Source organism: Gouania willdenowi, chromosome 3 (assembly GCF_900634775.1).
Source record: "Gouania willdenowi chromosome 3, fGouWil2.1, whole genome shotgun sequence".
Classification (NCBI taxonomy): domain Eukaryota; kingdom Metazoa; phylum Chordata; class Actinopteri; order Blenniiformes; family Gobiesocidae; genus Gouania; species Gouania willdenowi.
Window position 1 is genome coordinate 31,697,014 of NC_041046.1, and position 19,424 is coordinate 31,716,437.

At 37.1% G+C, this 19,424-nt stretch overlaps 1 protein-coding gene across 3 annotated transcripts; it reads left to right on the top strand.

The window, feature by feature from the left end:
* Positions 1–2,965: 2,965 nt before the first annotated feature.
* Positions 2,966–19,280, top strand: dync1li2 (dynein, cytoplasmic 1, light intermediate chain 2). 3 transcript variants are annotated; one of them, XM_028439676.1, is made up of 13 exons: positions 2,966–3,144; positions 4,051–4,124; positions 6,441–6,557; positions 6,669–6,899; positions 9,714–9,877; positions 11,532–11,625; positions 11,766–11,901; positions 12,041–12,152; positions 12,255–12,314; positions 12,750–12,794; positions 12,915–13,032; positions 14,173–14,298; positions 16,233–19,280. In XM_028439676.1, exons 1-13 carry the CDS (start codon positions 3,062–3,064, stop codon positions 16,343–16,345), a joined length of 1,473 nt encoding a protein of 490 aa, XP_028295477.1. In that variant the 5' UTR covers positions 2,966–3,061; the 3' UTR covers positions 16,346–19,280. The 3 variants fall into 3 exon arrangements, with proteins under 3 accessions (XP_028295477.1, XP_028295470.1, XP_028295487.1); XM_028439669.1 differs by having other exon boundaries at positions 2,967–3,144; positions 14,170–14,298; positions 16,233–18,882; XM_028439686.1 differs by having other exon boundaries at positions 2,968–3,144; positions 14,170–14,298; positions 16,238–19,277.
* Positions 19,281–19,424: the final 144 nt, after the last annotated feature.

Sequence of the window (19,424 nt, forward strand, 5' to 3'; positions counted from 1 at the left end):
AATCATTTCTTTGTTGATAGAAAATATGCTGAAAGCTGACTTTCTCCGCTGAGAGTGACATCCAGCTACATTGGGGCAGCAAAGGCTGACTTTCACATGATGTAAAAGCTTTGGAATGCGCGCCCATGAGAAAAATCACCACCCGAGTTGCCCTGCTACACTGACAGGACTCAGAGACAAACCATGAGGCCTTGAGGGAAAAAAATCCCCCCAAGCTTTAATGCCCTATGTCCAATTTATCTCTCAGCCAATCCTGGCCGTTTGTTCACAATGACACAACAATAGATCCAAAAGAGAAAAAAAGAAGTGGGTGGGAGCTACTACGACTATGAGCCAAAAGCTCAGTAAGTTCTTGCAGGAATGTGTCACATTGCCACGTTTCCCAGAAAGAAGGGGGAGAAAAACCCAGACAGAATAGTGATATCTTACTACTCAAATAAACAAACAGAATAAACTTTTTTGTTTGGACAATAATGAGAACAAATAATGTTATGATTTTGCATATTGGATACTGCACTATAATACACCACTTACTAGAAAAATAAAATATAAATACAAATACAAATACCTAAAATAATAACCAATACCTGATGCAGTTAGTGGTTAAACATTTATTTTTAAATCCTTAATTCCAAATAAATCCAATTAAATTTAAATTGAAACCTCATCCCTTTTGAAAACATTAAGAAAAAAGCTTTTTAAATGGGGTTTCCTTCATTTTCACAAACTCAAGTTTTGATCTCATTGAGTACACATTGAAAAAAAACTTGAATGATTTACCAGAACTTTATTCATATTACATAAGTATCATAAGCACATTAGAATGCCACAAGATTATTATTATTATTATTATTATTATTATTGACATTATTGATATTATTATTATTATTATTATTATTATTATTATTATTATTATTATTATTATTATTATTATTCATAGTCGTAGTTGTTGTTGTTGTAGTAGTAGTAGATACTCAGCATCACGTGTGCAGCGCATTGCCTGACGTTTTTTGTTCTCTCTTTGTACCATTGGTTTTCGGCTTGTTAACATCCACAGGCTTATTAAGAACAGACACAAAAGCAGGAAACAAAATTGTAACATTTGCCAAAAGCCTATTTTTATACCTTAGTTACAGACGTTGCTCACTGAGGACACCTGCTGGTCAATATTTACGGGTTGTTTTTTTTAGGATATTAACAGTATAATTGCAGTACAAACAAATCCGACGTTGCACAGCCTTGAACCAAGCAGCAGCCATGTTGAAAGTCTCAGGTCAATCGGAGCCTGATTTGCAGAGAGGAACATACATACATACGTACATACAGACAGACAGACAGACAGACAGACAGACATACATACAGACATACATACAGACATACATACATACATACATACATACATACATACATACATACATACATACATACAAACAGAAAAACAGACAGACAGAGATCCCTTGCTTTTATATGGTAGTAGTGTGAGAGATTTTCTGCAAGATTATATGGGTAATTCTATAGAAGTAATTTCCTAGTCTAGGATTTCCTATTCAGAAAAATGCAAAAAAACAAACAATAAAAGCAAAAACGTAAATAGCAACATCTAGTGGACATTTTGCTGTACTAACAATGGTAAATAAAAAGTTACATGATTTACATGTTATTTTCTATGTCGCTGACTCCTGACCTGAAACAATATAACCTATTGTGTAATTGTTGGTGATGGAATATATTTGTAATATCTGTTTTGTGTTATTGTCGTGAACTAAATTACTACTTAAAATTATTGAGAGAGAATTTTTTATTTTTTATTTTTTTAAATACTATTGAAGGTCCAATGGCAGTAGATTTTTGCAACTAAGCAGCTTCGTATTTGTGTATTTTTCTATGCACATTGACTTCTTGGCGTGAAATAACATCCTGTTGGTGTCCGTAATAAAAGAGATGACATCACTTATTGGAATGTTGCCAGAAGTCCTGCTCCACGGTCTCACACATTGTTATATAATCGCAAAAAAAAAAGAGACTTAACTTTAAATAATAACTGAATTTTTGCTTTAGGAAATCAAATTAGTTATTCAGTATCAGGAGTCATCGGAAAGAACAACACAGACATAACCGGATCTGATTTGGTACACAGTGCAACACGGCAGTCAGTGAATGAAACGCAAACGAGGCGAGTGTTGCCAGTTTGAGTGCTGTATTACCGTATGGAGATATTTCAAAAAGTTATTCAGGCAGTCTTTACCTTTCAAACAGGCGACCTCTTAGAGAAAAAAAACAAAAATAACTGTGTTCTCATGTCTAGGCATTTTAAGTGAAGCGTGTGCAAAATAATGTATGAAAAAATGTATTACAGCATTTATTTGATAACGCTCCAATATGTTAAAAGAATTAGCACAGCAAAAGCAATATATGGTACACGCTTTTATATATATATATATATATATATATATATATATATATATATATAAAATTAAGGCGAGTGAATATATTAAACAAATGAATAAATGAATATTTTGAACACATTTCAAACATGGTGAGAGTAATATTAGAAATTCAACTGAAAAAACATGCAAACAAACAAAACCATTGAGGATAATCAAAACAACAATAAATACGTAATACCATATTATATTTTTATTATAGAAATATAATATGACACATAGAATAAATAAACAAAAATAAAAAACACAAATCATTTACGAAAACTCATGTATATATAATGATTTGAGTTGCACTTAAATTTCGTTGTTTAAATTAAATTAAAATAAAGCGTGTTATCTTATTTTAGTTGTTTAGTTTCGTTCCAATTTAAACTTTTTTCCATAAAAGTTATATTTGTGAAGCAATTTTGTTGGAATGGGTGGGACTCTGCAAAGAAGGGCACAACCCCCATAAACCCACTGGTTTAGGTTAAGTGGTGATTTTACACTAGTTTCAGGGCAGTGAAATCTTAGCAGTCCAAATCTGGCAACGCGGGTGTCTGCGCGGATGAAGGCGGAGCTAACGGCGGCCGGGCAACAGCAGCAGGGCCTCGCCTTTGTGGTCTTTGACAGAGAAGATGGCTCCCGTTCTGGAGAAGCAGCACCCGGGCTCTGTCGGGGCTGGCGACAACAACGAGGACGAGGAAGGACAAAACCTCTGGCAAGTCCTGTTTTTATTTTTTCGGAGTCCACGCCTGTCAGGGCTCTCCGGGGAAGGCACGGCTGTTGTTGCTTTGTCACAAGCGGCCGCAGCCTATCAAACAGCGACCCGGCTAGCAGGGACGTTAGCACTAACTGACTGTTAGCAGGTCTGCTAACGCCAGCTACCCTTTCACTGGAGCTATTGTGTCATTTATCATTTAAACAGACGTTTCAGTGTTGTTAGCTTTTTACCAAGGCTTAATGACAAAGACGGCCATACTTTGACACAGTTGGTAATATCACGGGTGCCGGGGCTTCATATGTCTTAACGATTTGGGGTTACGTTAGAAGTGGTGACCTACTTATCTGGTGACCGGCGTTTGGCGGCGTTTCACGTCACTGGTGATAACAAATGTTGTATTAAACTGAAACAGAAACGTTAATTGTCCTCAAAACACATTTTTGCAATAACAAAAGTAAGTCTAGATCGTTGGTTGTATTAATTTCTTTTTAAATCTGTCTTTTCGTTATCACATTAGCCATCAGCAGCTGGGCGTTGTCGCGAAGTCACTAAAACAATAAAAACGTCCATGCAATTTGTTTTCATGTAAGTTAGTTTGGTATTACTAAGTGGAGTTAGTTTTAACAGTTTAATAGTTTTCTTGTCTTAAACTGCATTGAAGTCATCAGCATTTAAAACGGACCCCAGTTGAATCGGTACACCGGTGTCTGGAGAAGAACCTCCGTTTCCTGTTTGAGAACTCGTCACTAGGGCAGCTCTTAGCTAATAATAAAGCGGAACATGCGGACAGAAGCATTACTAGCAACAATAAAGCAGAGCTGGAAATGTTACGTTTTGACTCTTAACAGCGAAAGTGAAATGATCAGCTGTGATTCTAACTTTTTCTCACATCTTCTCCGGCAGGTCTTCAATACTGAGTGAGGTTTCAACAAGTTCAGGCTCTAAACTACCATCGGGAAAGAACATCCTGCTATTTGGTGTGTGCGCTGTTCTTTATTTTCACAATTCCTTTAATATTGTGGTCGAAAGTGATAAACTGTAAAATCAAATTATCATTAAATCATGTAATTGTAACTAAACTGTGCTATTTCATTTTTGACCTGTAATTCAGAGAGTAATTTTTATTTTATTTTTTTATTTTTTTTATTTGGAAAGTGTCTATAGATATGTTCAACGTACCTATAGCCCTTGGGACTATGGGTACGTTGCCAGACCTTTTCTACGTAAGTGTAATGTGCCCATGTTTTCACCGTGTCAGGATGCCCGAGTGGTCTGATTCAAGGGTTCTTCCTTCCGCTGTCGTGGGTTTGAATCCCATTTTTGACACACACATTTTTTCATTTTAACATATTTAACACTGCAAATTCCACCTTAAAAAATACGCATTTTATGGTATTTCCTGGGTTAGGTGAAGGGTTAGGGATAGGGTTAGGGCTAAAATAAAATGATAAGCAGGGTAGCTAAAAAATAAATATGAGCTAAAATAAAGCTGCCAGAACTTTAAGTCACGTGGTGCACCTATCACGTGACTTAAACTGCGTACGAATAGACTGGCAGTCTGATATGTTTAACGTATCCATAGCCACGGCCTTCTTTTTTGTGTGGCTTTTTTTTATTTGAGTTCATCATAGCTCACACTCTGCCTCCATTTATACTGTATCCATAAAACTTATATTATATATCTTATTCTTATCTCTCCTATACATCCACAATCATGAATTCTTGTCAAAATCTTATGTTATTTTCCCTACTATTTAAAATTTGCTCAGCTTCTAATCTGTCCATCATCATCCTTCCAAAGATAATCACTCGGTGTCTATTTTTGTGTCTCATGTCTTAAGCAGAGCCACTTTCTTCAGATCACACTACCTACTAGGGATAGACCGATATGGATTTTTTTGGGGAGATACCAATTTTTTTTTCCCATCAGACTTAGCCGATGACGGACACGGACTGCCGATATTTGGAGCCGGTACTACTGTTGCTCCCTCAATTTACATCATAAAAGTGACACAATGATGATAACAAATGGTACGAGTCTCAATTTTTAAAAAAGGAACATTTGTTGAAATGAACAAAGGTGAGGTAGAACGACAAGTAATTAAAAAAAAAAAAAAAAAATAGCAAATATTAAAATCAGGTGATGTCGAGCAAAAACAAGTAAAACATATTTAACAAATATTAAAAACAGGTGATGTAGAACAAGAGCAAGTAAAAAATATTTCTGCTCTCTGTAAATGATGTGGATTGGCGAATGCGGCAGTCTGCATTAGCTGATGCCGATACACGTAAAAAAACGCAAAAATCCACCGATAATATCGGCCGGCCGATCAGTCTGTCACTACTAACATTTTGTTTAAGCTTTTGTCCCTGTGTGCTGTCCATCTGTCACACATCTCTCTGGACACTAACATTAATAGACTAGCGTCAATGTACTTTTCTCTATACTCATTTTTTAGCTGAATTAATTGATATATTGGCTTTGTTCAGGCTAATAAAAGCCATATACGATTTCCAAGGAGCTGACTTTCCTTAATTAAAATCTTGCGATATTTCAACTTTTTTTTTAAAAATTTACATTTACACTTCTTTTATTGCTGATTAATCCTAGGAGACTGAATGAGACACAAATGTTTTTTAAAGTTCCACAATAGCACACTGATCGTACATTTTCTCACCTGCTTAGAGCAGCAGAGGACTACAATGTGTTCATATGACAATAGTTCATAAAACTTCTTAGTTTGCAGTGTAATTGTTGATTGATTAATTTATTGATTGATTAAGCAAATACATCTCGGCTGCATTAAAGCCCAAATTCCAGCTCCATCCACAGCTTTGGCTTTATTTCAGGATATATTGAGCTAGCTTCTTGGAACAGGGCCTGGGTGTTAAATATTCTATTACGACTTGCACAGTCACCGTTGGAACGGTCTCACTCTCACACATACTGTGTATTCTGTTCTCCTACCTCTATTCTCTGATGTAAACATCTACTACTCTTTACTTTCTTCTACCTGCTCCCTACTGCAGCCATCTAACCTGCACACATCTCCATAGGGACTCCTTCCTGACATGATTTTTTAACATATCACGTCAACACATAAACACCCTGGCCTGAGTCAATAAGTTGCTCACACACTTGCATACATGCCTTTGTCTCTTATGGCTTCTTCATACAGTAAAATAAGTATTTATATTCAAATAAGGAACATGAGTAAATTAAATAACAGTGCTTGTACACCTGTGTAGTTTTTAGATGTTTCAGTATGTCATTGTTTGGAAACATGTTGCAGGCGAGGATGGATCTGGAAAAACAACACTCATGGCCAAACTTCAAGGAGCTGAACACAACAAGAAAGGGAGGGGACTGGAGTATTTGTACCTTAGTGTCCACGACGAGGACAGAGACGGTAACTTTGTCCTTTTCAGCCATATTCAGCTTCTAGATCTGGCAAAAGTTGACTAAAAACAACTGTTGCAGGCTTTTCTTTTTTCAACACGTTGATTTTTCTGCTTTTCAGACCTTACCAGATGTAATGTCTGGATCCTGGATGGGGACCTACACCACAAAGGCCTTCTTAAATTTGCTGCCACAGCTAAGTCGCTAGCAGACTGTCTAGCTGTGTTTGTGGCGGACATGTCGCGGCCGTGGACCATAATGGAGTCGTTACAAAAGTGGGCAAGTGTATTGCGTGACCATGTGGACAAGCTCAAGATTCCTCCAGAGGAGACGAGGGAAATGGAGCAGATGAGTAAGGAATTGCAGACTTCTGTCTACCTACGTTGTAGATTGTATGAGTTTAAATGCTTGTCATGCTTTGTTAGACTCTTGTGCCTGAAACACTTATATCCTTATTCGAAAATCAAGCAAAATTTCTGTAGATTTATAAAACATTTAAAGCTGCAGTATGTAAGTTTTTTTGTTTTAGTTTTTTTTTTTTTTTGGTGTAAATTGTAAATTGAGCATATTGTTATCTAAAGTGTTCTCTGCTCCTTCTCTTGGCCCTGTAAATGAACTTTAGAAATCCAGGTGTATGGCGCTACCAACAGAACGATTCATGAGCTGTTTTGGGCACTACTATTGGCTGCTCGAGCTTCTCGTCAAAAGTCTATGTGTGTTCACGATCTGAGAGTAGGGAAAATCCCATGGCATATCGTCTCTAACGCAGCTTTTAGCTCAGCAGTTACACGGCAAAGCAAGAGGAAAAAGGAAAACCTTTGTTAAAATTATTTAGTGCTGTGCTAAAAAGCAATCAACATCTATGGATATGTGCAATATAAAGGTCTTTGCTGACTGGCTGCTGAACAGATAGGCCATAAGTGAGCACTGGGTAATATTACATGATTCTGGTTCATCATCATCATCATCACTGAAGCCCCATGATTCTCAGCTGTTTTCTGGCCAGAGGCAAGATCTGCACATCAATGATTCAGATGTTGTCCTGTTAATTTTAGATCAGGTCATTTCCCTCTTTATGAACAGTTCTTCTGTGTTCCATCCAGTTCAGCCTACAGGGTTTTTTTTTTTTTTACAGAAATTTTTCGTGTGTCTTGAAAGTGAGCATAATGTTGTTGCCCTTGATCACTGCACAAAGACACCAGTTTAATATTTGGTTTGTTTTCACTGCACATGTGTAGATTTATAACACAACTAAGCATTATTACTTTAAGTAAATGAACTAATCAAGCTTAATTTGTTTTTGATCAATACCCCTGATTTGTATGTGAACAATCCCTGCTATCTGTGCTTTTATCAAGTACTACTGTAACACAATATGATGATTTTCCAAATGAAAAGTCAGTTTTTTTGTTTGGTTGAATTAAGTATTTAGTGTTTAATCATCATGATGTGAGCAGCAGCAGCAGTTTAAGTATAATCCTCAGACTTTCCCCAGCTCTTTTTGGCCAGACGTTTTGACCCCACACGGTCAGATTTGCAGTTTGGCTGAGACATGTATTTTCCGATTCAGATAGTGCATCTTTCTGCTGGTCAGCCATGATGTCAGCAGCAGATTTTTAGACACAAGTATTTGAAGTGGCTGACACGGTGGAAGTGTGTATGTGTGAGAGAGTGGATTTAATCCAGGGAGTGTTGCAGGCGTCTTGCATCATTGTTCCTTCCTCTCCAACTGCAAGGCCAGGCTACGGAAAAGAACGTAACCACTGCAGCTTAAATCTCAGGCAATGGGTTGGACACCCGAACTCCCACTGAGTCGTGGCTAAAGTAGTTTGGCCTGCTGGAGTCGACTCAAGTAGAATTACAGGATCAGGATTTTACTGCCCATCTGCAGAGTGAAAATTCCAACTATTTCCCTTGGTGGCTTTTGTAGCAGCATCTGGACTGTTTATGTTGTAGTGATTTGGACTGAATGGTTCACAAATAGCTGAGCAGTTTTGTTTTTCAACAAGCTGTGGAAGCACTCACTCACACAATGTCAGAGGTGTTAAGCCGAGGTTGTTCCTACTGCTGCTGCATGAAGGAATGAATAAGCTAGTGTGACACTTTGTGTTGGCTACAGCAGACTGCTCCATTTCTAATTAGATTTAGTCTATGCTGTCATCAGGTCTTTGCTATTTGTCACACATTTAATTATTCACGTGTATTTTTGGTATATTTATTTTTGATGACAAAGACAACTATGGCTGTAAAAGGCTCGTCTCAGTGAAGTCACAAAACCATGTTTTTTTTAATTTATTTTTTTTATATTCTTCTGTCAGTAGTTTCATTGTTTTACTTCACGTATTTTTAAATTGAGTGGCTAAAAACCAACCGCTTTACTTTTTTTGTAACCATTGGGCATCTTCCTAATGTTGTTAGTGAGCTTACCATTAGTTTTTTGATGTTTGGGGTTAGTGTTGGAATGCCATTTAACAACTGTTCATAGTGTCTTTAGGTTCACACTTTTTTCTTCCTTTTTTTTTTTTTAACATAGCTCTGGATTTGTATAATCCTGTGTTCCAAGAAGGGGTTTCTTATGGTTGAAATCCCAGCTCCCACACCGTGTTTCAAATCCTATGTCTTAGAATAAACAGGCCAAGTCAAACAAACAAAACCTAGTCTGACTTTGTAATTCTTAAAACTCTGAAAAAAATACTACATTCACCTTGTATTTGAGCTGAAGTGGTGTCTGAACAGTTAGCACCGCTGCACACACTTAAATGAACAATGTTTAAATACAATTACCAATTCTACTCCAGGGTGCACTTTAATAAAAAAAAGTTCAATTCAGCTTTATCCATATATTATAACTGCGATCTTACCAAATGCAAACCAAAACAAGGTTGGCAACTGAACTTTTTACATGTGAATTTGGACATTTCATAGATGTCAGTTTTAATCCTGGGAGTTTTCTATAATTAGTGCAATGTCATAGCTTTGGTATTATGTGTATTCAGAAAGGGTGTGATCCACAATACATTTAGAGAAATGGCACATTTTTAAAACCAATTTAGAAGGCTAAACTACTTTTTTAGAAATGATTGATTAATTTTTCAATTTTTGAACTCTTTTTTTTTTTTTTTTTCTTCTTTTCTTTTTTTTTTTTACTCTTTCAATTCTATCCTAGTGGTGAAAGCCTTCCAGGAATACACAGAACCAGAGGATGGCAGCCCGTCCTCCCCTCAGCGACGAGCCCCACCACCAGGGGAAGACGAATCCATTGTGCTGCCGCTCGGAGAAAACACTCTAACGCACAACCTGGGTATTCCAGTGCTAATAGTTTGCACAAAGGTACATCAATTAAACTACTTTGGAGTTGCTGATGACTGCCACTAATGCTAGTAGTAATGACCACTGTTGAAAATTTGAAAAGAAAGCACAGCGAACACTAATTGTGACTAGCACAGACGACAAAGTCACTTAGCGTTTGCTAAGTGTTCCTGTAGAGCCAAAGCTTTAATGCGGTCACCCCCTGTTGTCACAACTTAATCTCAACAGTTTAAATTCAGCATGGCTTTTTTTTTGTTTTGTGTTTATCTTAGCTGCTCCTTCAAATTAGTTTTCAGGGATTTTAGGGCATTAGTCATCTACCATCTTTCCCTCAGTGACACTTTGATTTCTTTCTAGATTTATTTTTCTTATTCCATTTCTTTTAAAACCGTCTCAAAGTGCCTAGTTATAATCGCATGTGCAAAAATGGTCCCGATATGCTTCCAGGCTCCCAAAGTAAGGTAGAAGAACCTATTGGGTTTGTATCCATCTTATTCTTTGGGGTGCTACTGTAGATAGAATTATTGGTCAAAAGTTCAGCTTAAGAAAGAGCAGTTTGTGGCCAATTAATAATGGCTATAATTTTTTTGCTACTATCATAGTAAAAAATGTAGCAGTTTTTTTCTAAATAATACGGCTTTTGAAGAAAAAAGTCTGAGCTGGTTAAAGTTGTACTAACAATTGCTTAATTTGTACCATGTTTGCTTTTCTGGATGGAAAGTCCTGTTCCTCCACTTTCAGCAAATTAAGAACAGCTTTGTGGCTGTGCTTACACTAACAGCCTTTAGAGCTGGTCAAATAGTTTTTACCTTTGCCATGAGTTGCTATGGTGTCAATAAATAATGTTTCATGCATTTTATCAATGGCAACTTTTTCACATCATCTTGACTTATTGAGAATACAAGGCCACAGTATGACCATGCTACGGCGTGTACTTCATTTCAAAAAAGCTGCAAGACAATTACCATTTCTTATTATGACGTTGCTCTTTTTTGACAAGCAGTTGCCAGGTGTTTAGTACTTGTCAAGGCTTTACAATCGATAGGAGATCAATATTAATTTGAACATTATGAGGAATGTTTGCCAGTCAGTGACTTTCAGTATAAAGCTGTCTTTATTCTTATTTGCTAAACCTTCAGGCAGCAGCAGAGTTGAACAGTGTATAGTCATCAGCAGAGCTTCACGTGCTAGCTGTGGCTCAAAAACTGATGATGTACCTTTTTTTTTTTCAGGCCTTGTTAGAAAATAGCTGGTCATACGGGCAGAAAGAAGGCCGTATTGTGATGATGATTTAGTTTGTATGCTGCTTTATCCTGACAAGTGACTGAAAAATATAAAAACCGATAGATTAAGCTTTTTATTTACTTTTTCATTGCCCATAAATGCAACCCAATAGATTTAGTCAAAGACTGAATGAGTGGACCTTCCAGTAGACATTACGTACCAGACATTGTTTACCTATTACTGTCCCACACTTGGATAGTTAAGCGGTCATCATCTAACAGACTGTGTTGACAAATGACAAGTGACATTCATGAGTGCAGATTCTGAAGTGCAAGTTCCAAAAGCTGCATAAAAAAATTACAAGAAAAGAATTCTGAAGTATTGTTTTCAATGTGCGTCATTGTTGAAGCTGTATCTGTGTCCTAATGCTGTGTCATGCTTTTTCCTGCAGTGTGACGCCATTAGCGTTCTAGAAAAGGAGCACGACTACAGAGAGGAGCACTTTGATTTCATCCAGTCGCACATCAGACAATTTTGCATAAAGTGTATCCTTGCTTTGCACAATAGTTCATAGTTCTACATTTCTAGCATGGACTGCTCAAATAGAAATGGAGCATTAATGGAATGTATTCCTCTGCTGTTGTAAATGAACTTTCTCACTGCTTGCCTTAACTTAGCTGAATAGATGGAGCTGGACTGATCTATACTTCAGTTAAAGAAGAAAAGAATCTGGATCTGCTTTACAAATATATAGTGCATAAGTTGTACGACTTTCAGTTCAACACACCTGCCTCAGTGGTGGAAAAGGATGCTGTGTTCATGTAAGTCATGCTGCACATGTTTTTTTTAGTTTCTATTTTATTCATAACTTTTGTCCTCTTTTGTACTTCATAGATTTCTGTATTTGTGTAACACTCAATCCTAGCACACCAAATCATGTTTTTTGCTGCTTCCTTCTAGTCCCTCTGGATGGGATAATGAAAAGAAAATTGGAATTTTGCATGAAAACCTTTCAACAGTCAAACCAGAGGATACATTTGGAGATTTCATCACAAAGCCTCCTGTACGAAAGGTATGAGTCTGAAATTCATGCAAAACGTCACCTTTTGTTGAGGTTGTATTCTCCTCTCCCAAACCTTATGGTATTTCTGCCACTTTTGTTTTGTTTTTAAAGCTGGTTCATGACAAAGAAATATGTGCAGAGGACGAGCAGGTTTTCCTAATGAAGCAGCAGGTGAGGATGTATCATCAATTTAATGATTTTAATCACTGACTACCTTTATATAAGATTTCCGAGCAGATGAATCTAATCCTTGGTGGTTTAAAAAACAATATGTATATATTTTTTAAATATCGAGGTTATTGTTCTAAACTTTTGAGAGTATGATTAAAAAAAATGCTACTGTGGTAGTTGACATCTGTAAAGTCAACATAATAATGGGATTGCTTCCCTGTTTGCAGATACTTAAAATGACAAAGGGGATATTTAATAAGATAAATAATAATAATGAAAGATGTGTATTTTCTGGATAATGATTACCCTTAGAATAGTATGTATAAGACTACTTCTGTGATGATAAACTTATAATTACCTGGTTTTAACATTGCTTATTCTGTTTGTTATTTGTTCAGGATTATTTTCTATTTAACTAAAACTTTTTCTCTTTAGTCTTTGTTGGCAAAGCAGCCAGCTACACCTACAAGAGGAGCAACGGTAAGTTATGTTCGCTTCTATTATTACATTTCACAAGAACTTATTCATTTAATTATTATTATTTTTTATTTGGGAACATACTTGACCATAATTAGACAAACACTGGTGCTTTTGGTTCAGGAGTCTCCAGGTCGGACAGCTTCAGGATCTCCCAGGCCCGCGGGTCGTGCCGGCCAACCAACCGTCACCAGCAGCTCACCAATGTCAGCAGTCAAAAAGCCTGACCCCAACATGAAAGGTGTGTTTATTATCTCATTTTAACAGCTGATGCTCCAATCGATCATGCCTGTGTTTGAAGTAAATGTTAAGGTTGCAGTTTGCCAAGGGAAAATGTGTATGCAAAGGCTTTGGTAATATTTAGGCAACCAAAACATATTCCTGTACCTGCAACATTATACTACAGCCAGTAGATGGCAAAAAAATCACCAGTTTGTCTTTGTTTTTTCTATGATGACTGACTTCAAATTGTATTTGATTGCACTTGATATCATGGTTGGGGTCAAATACATTTTTCAGTTACAATTCATTTACGATTACAGTAACCAGCCTTTTTTCCAATTACAATTAAATTACAATAATTTTTTATCCTCAGAAAGTCAATTACAATTAATCAACATAGACATGTGTAGAACATAGAACTGTAACATGGTTCCTCAGTTTTGCGTGAAATTATAATTGGCATTTTTTATACAATTTTCATGGCAATTACAATTACAAAGTCAATTGTCTAAACTTGACAACCCTGCTTGATATAATCTAAGTGAAGTTTAGTTTAATAAAGTTTTTTTTTGGGTTTTTAATTAGTTTTATTTATATATAAAATTAAAAAAATTATTTATATATATTGGATTTGCTTTAATATAATTTGTTGTAATTTTGTACTTATTTTCAATTTTTTCTCCCTGATTTTATTTGTTTTGTTATACAAGACACTTATCAACTACTTTGTTAATATTATAACTACTTTAATACTATTGTAATGTTGTCTGCCAATGAGGGAAAGTTAACTATTTGTAATACTTTCTCATTTTTTCTGTCAAACTTTGGCATAGCGTATCTACAATAGATCAATAACAAATCCTGCTTCATAACAAGTTAAAAAGACACATTTTTAATTCTTTTTCAGCTGGAAACTCTTTCATATTCACTCCTTTAGTCAGCCATTAAATATCGGATCGGAACACCTTAATGTTCAACACATTCAAACCCCAAGTCCTCTTTTTTAGTTATTTAAATATTATTTTACCGTTCTGTGTTTACAAATGTTTAATGATATGCGAGATGTGTACAATGTGAGTGTGTGAAAGGTAGTGTTTTGTTTTGAAAGCATTCTAGAATTGGACATTCTGCTAATGTCGTGTCATTTCTTCTGCAGCAGGGGCCGCAAACGAGGGAGTGCTGGCTAACTTCTTCAACAGTCTGTTGAGTAAAAAGACCGGATCCCCAGGGAGTCCAGGGGTGGGTGCAGTTGGTGCTGAAGTACAAGGGTCCGTCAAGAAAACAGGTACAATTTCTAAACACAATGCTCCTCCATCTAATTACAAGCCTTCAATATGTTAAGGCCTTCCTATTTAACAGGTTAGCAACAATTTCCATCCCATACATCCTGTGCTAACTGCTCACAGAGCTCTAGTCGGTCAACACGGGAAAGAAAGTGAGGCTGTGAACCTTTTTACTGTCAAAAGTTTTTTTCTCTACAGCCTGAATAAGAAAGTTAAAATGCAAAGAAACTTTACGCAGGCCTGTATATCATGCATGCCTCATGAAACTCTCACTGACATCAAATCAGTGCTGTTTGTCAAATTATTTAACAGATATTCTACCACAATAATCTTCTGTTTTTGTTTTACATTGTTACATAAAATATACTTAAAAATCGATGGCAGGATTTAAACGTGTTTGGAATCATTGCTTTACTTATCTTGGCCTGGAACGAGGGCTGCAAAATTAATCACATTTTAATCATGATCACAATTTTGGTTGCCACGATTAAATGAGCCTGATAGTTGGTAATATTTACATTTAAAATGTGGGCTCTGCTGCATATCTAATCAGGAATTTTCTCAACCATTAGTCAGCGGCAGCTTTGAGTCATTTAGTGGATTGATGTGAGCTGTTATTGTTTCCAATGAGTTGCATTTTGTGATAGCACTTTATTTATTCAGTTAACCCTTAATACATTTTAAATGATGGGGGATTTTATTTTGGTATAATTTTTATTTAAAGGCACACTGTGGACTTCTTGACCTAAAGAGTTGACCCATATGAGTTATTTGAAATGATTCCTCAGGCCAATATACAGCACTTGACAGTATCAATGCTCCGAGCGGGGCTTCCTTCTTGAAATACCGACCATGTAAGTTTGGAGGAGACGGACCGTCTTTCACCAGGTCATGTGACCTAGAGAACGCCTGGAGAAGGTTTCACTTTTCGGCAGTCATGTGATCAAAGGCTCTGATGTACTCATGGAGCTAAGCTAAGGCTTTTGCTACTATTTTTTGCCTGATTGATTCCTGGTCACAAAATGTTTAAAACTGCTTCTGAGGAGGCCCCCACCGACTCGCCTTCCGCACGGCGCCGGACACCGCCCTGCGCACGCTAAGTCGCCTGTCTCCCGTCCGTCCCAACCCCAGCTGCCGCACCGACCCTGACAAAGGGGGCCGACGACGGCGGCAAGGCCAGGGAGTAGGTGGGGAGCGCCACCGATGCAGCGCTGGGCCTCCGGTGGTGGGGAGAGGAGGGCGACGGCTGCTCCTCCAGCGAGCCCAGCCCCGCTTCGCACCCCAGCCCAACTTATCCTTATCCCGAAGTTACATGTCAACTACTGTCTGCATACACAACCAAATGACAAAGGAGGCTGGCCTGACTGACCTACTGTAGATTTTTGCCACAAGCGTCCATGCTGTGGCGCTTGTGACCACTAGGGGTGCTTGAACGTGAAAGTTACAGGTCTATTACTCCTAGTAGCCAAAAGTTACACAGTGAGCCTTTAAAGCTACCTTTTGCACTGTAAACTGGTAATATATTGGTTTTTTTTTTTTAAGCAATGCAAAAGAAATACAGACTTTTACCTAACATGATAAATAATTGTGATCATAATCGTGATTACGATACTGATCAAAATAATCGTGATTATCATTTTGGCCATAATCGTGCATCCCTACCTGGAACCCATGTTGTGTACTTTTTGTCTTGAGCAGTTCATAATATTTGAGAAGCAGCTGAAAACTTAATGCATGGGTACATGCATGAACCTTTGTTTCTGTCTTGCTAAATAAATACTGCATGTGTGTAACGTGATCCGCTGACCTGTCAATTACCAGCATGAACGAGCATCAACATTCATCCGTTCACTAACCGTAACAAACCGTAATGTTTAAAGACGCAGAAGCTACAGGAGATTACTTTTGGGCTTTGTCTCCTGTTTATTTTTCCAAGGGCAGAAGCCGGGTTTGACTGATGTCCAGGCTGAGTTGGACAGGATGACTCGCAAACAGGACTCCATGGTTTCAGCTAACAATGTACCACCGCCAACGGAGAACGAAGTGTGAGGGCAAAGGAAGCTGCTGCATCGTTCCCTGCGTTAATACTCTGGAAACCTAAATGTACATGTGAGCATTAAAAAACAAAAAACAAAAAAAAAAAACCATTGACCAAATTTCCCAAACGCCTGTATCAGTGTACGGACACACTGGCTTCACCAAACGAGTTCCCGATGCTATCAAAGGTTTTGGTGAGATTGGAAGAGAGAGCTGATGTTTGGCTTGGTTTCTCTCCTCTCTCCCGCTGCTAATTGTTATTTTATGAGGGATGTCAGTTCATAGGAATGTGCTCTGTTGAGCTTTGAACCCTCAGTTTTAAGGGGTCGTACACTCTGTCGATGTGGGTTTGCAGAGTGATACTATACTGTTTCTGTGGCCTCTGGTTCAGGTGATCTCATGGAAGGAATTTGATATAGATTGGAAAGTTATTGAAACATTACTGAAATTTGTGAAGGAATTATTCAAATACTGGCAAGAATGTGTTAAAAGAAAAAAGGTGGACATGATACTGATGTATTTATACAAAGTTCCACTAGTTTATTTACTGTATGCAGCGATTTATAAGTATAGGGACTCATTCATCTATATCATGTGATAAGTTAAAGCACCACTGACATCATGACACTAATACCACATGTTCTGATAGCCGATACCATATCATTTCTCTGGTCAATTCAAAACAAATGTAAATATAAATCCATGAATAAAATAAAAAAATCAGGGTTTTTTTTTTCTGCCAAAATTCTAAGCGCAGCATCTTAGATCAAAAGTGACTGGTTTAAATTTCACAGGATTTGAGGTTTGCAGCAGAAAGCCTTCTTTAGTTAGCGCTCTTTGTTTGGGGGGGGGGGGGGGTAACATCTTTTCCTACTATTACTCCTAAGTGCCTCGCACAGTCAGCAGCTTGTTATAGCAGAGGTTCTCGTCTACGCAGGAAATGGATTGTAGCACCATTGGTTGAGAGGTTTATGTCCATTTCTTATCATCCAAATAATTTATTTTACATTTTTGTTTATGTACAATAAGTCTGTGGTCTGATTTTTGTTTTTTTTTCCCTCCTTAAAAAATGTCTGTGGCCTAGTGTTTAATAAACCTAATGCCTTCACGTAAACTGCATAGGCTGTGGGTAGCACGGAGAAACCACACGGTGGAGCCTATGAGTTACTAAGACTTACTGTGGTTAAAACCACCATTTGCAGCCAAAACACACAATTCTTTGCTGTGGTTTGGACAAAATGAGACGACGTATCCTGTGTTCGCGCTCTCCTCTGTTGGCTTTCATGTGTCCGATTCACACGTCTGATAAAAACATTCCCACTTTCTACATGATGTTGCTGTAGAAACACATTTGTGTAGGAAATCCTGGTGTGCAGTCAGGTCCGTGTTTGTCTAATCCTTTTCGTGCCCATTTATGAATACAACAGCCTTTGACTTCAATGTACAGCTAATGCTTTGTCACTGAAGAAACCCTCATGCCTTTGACGGGAATTTTCCTAATGATTTTTATGTCCTCTAAGAGTTACTTATTTGTTTTGTGTCTTTTATTTTTTAAATGAAACATTATACTGTACTATATCAAATTATCTGTAACATTCTTTATGGTTTCAAGAAAAATAACTACACATACACTCCTCAGTTGAGTCGGAAGGTCCTACTTAGTCCCCTGAATCAGCTACATAAATAGCTTTTAGACATACTTGCATACAAAAAGCAGCAATGCTGAAAACTAAAGTGAATTTGAACAATAAACCAAAGAACAGTTATTGTTTCATACATTCATTGGTAGGAGCCATCTAAAGTGTAACCAGTTTTTGTTTTGTATTACGCCCTTTTATTCCAACCAGACCTGCCTCTAAATTTGTGTTTTAAAAACAAAGCCTGAAAAATGGCAAAAAAGGGCTGATTCTACGTCGAGATTCAGTTTTGATCAGTTGTGTAAAAAAGAATCATTTAGGACATGTTTGAGGTTGAAGATCTGTTCGTCACATCATCAGGTTGGTAACAGCTGCACTGCTTCTGTTGTGGAATAAGCACATATTTATAATCAACCAGCAGCAGTGGGGTCACATGTTGGAATAAGTACTACTTTTTTTGAATTTTACATGGGACACTTACATTAGTGTTCTGTTTTACAGTTAAAAATGACACAATCCATGCATTTTTTCTCACTTTTTGTTAGCATGTCACAAATCCAAGAATGGAACCTAAATGTATTAATTTATTATGGTTTGCTGCTGATGCACTCTTCTGTGCTTTTTTTTTAAAAAAATAAATAAATATCCATCGATATGTCATCCTTCTGCTTTTACTCTGAGAATTAGGATAGGATGAACCGAACATGTCCATTCAGACCGAGGTTGATTATTTTCTATAGATTCACTCCTTTATCTGCATTTGGGCCTTGCTTTATTTTATTTTGTTTTTCTTGTCAAATATGATTTTGGTTAAATAACATTTCCCTTTAAACTCTAAACCTGACTGATTACCTTGATTTTTGTTGATACTTGGCCACAGTTGGGGAGGCAAAAAAAAAAAGGCCTGTAAACCAGTGCAGTAAAGAGCGCTCATGCTACTTTGTTTCAAAGTTGCACTTATTCATTGTAGAGGAAAAAATACAATGTTACTCTGGAAGTTGAACAATGAACAAACATAGATTTTCTATTCAAATGTCTCTTCACATTTTAACACATTCGTCTTTGACCACTTTATGAAAGTCGTTCATCTGTGTGAGACTTTGAGCTTCTGCTTCCAGTCCTTTTGTATATCATGACTTTTTTTTTTTGGCTGCATTTTTATGTCCTGGATTAATTCAGAAGTTTGATTGTATATCTTTACTACAACCCTGTAACTTCTAAGCGTCCATGTGGACTCAAGCTTCTTTTGCCATCAGAAATGAGGAAAATGTTTATCAGACTCCTGGCTTCAATAAAACCAATAATTTAAATTTGTTTGCTTTTTCTGATTTTCTTTCAATTAAGTGGTGTATTAATTATCTACAGGATTATCAGAATAACCTTATTTTTGTCAAAGAAATAACCGATTCATGAAAAATGATTTCTGTTTGACTGCATTACACACTGACATGATT

What these genes read in the sequence shown, in the direction of transcription:
- dync1li2 (XM_028439669.1), top strand. Translation starts at nt 3,062, where the DNA reads ATGGCTCCCGTTCTGGAGAAGCAGCACCCGGGCTCTGTCGGGGCTGGC. An exon ending in TGCTAATAGTTTGCACAAAG is followed by an intron (nt 9,878 to 11,531) that starts GTACATCAATTA and finishes TTTTTCCTGCAG; the next exon opens with TGTGACGCCATTAGCGTTCT. An exon ending in AGGGTCCGTCAAGAAAACAG is followed by an intron (nt 14,299 to 16,232) that starts GTACAATTTCTA and finishes TATTTTTCCAAG; the next exon opens with GGCAGAAGCCGGGTTTGACT.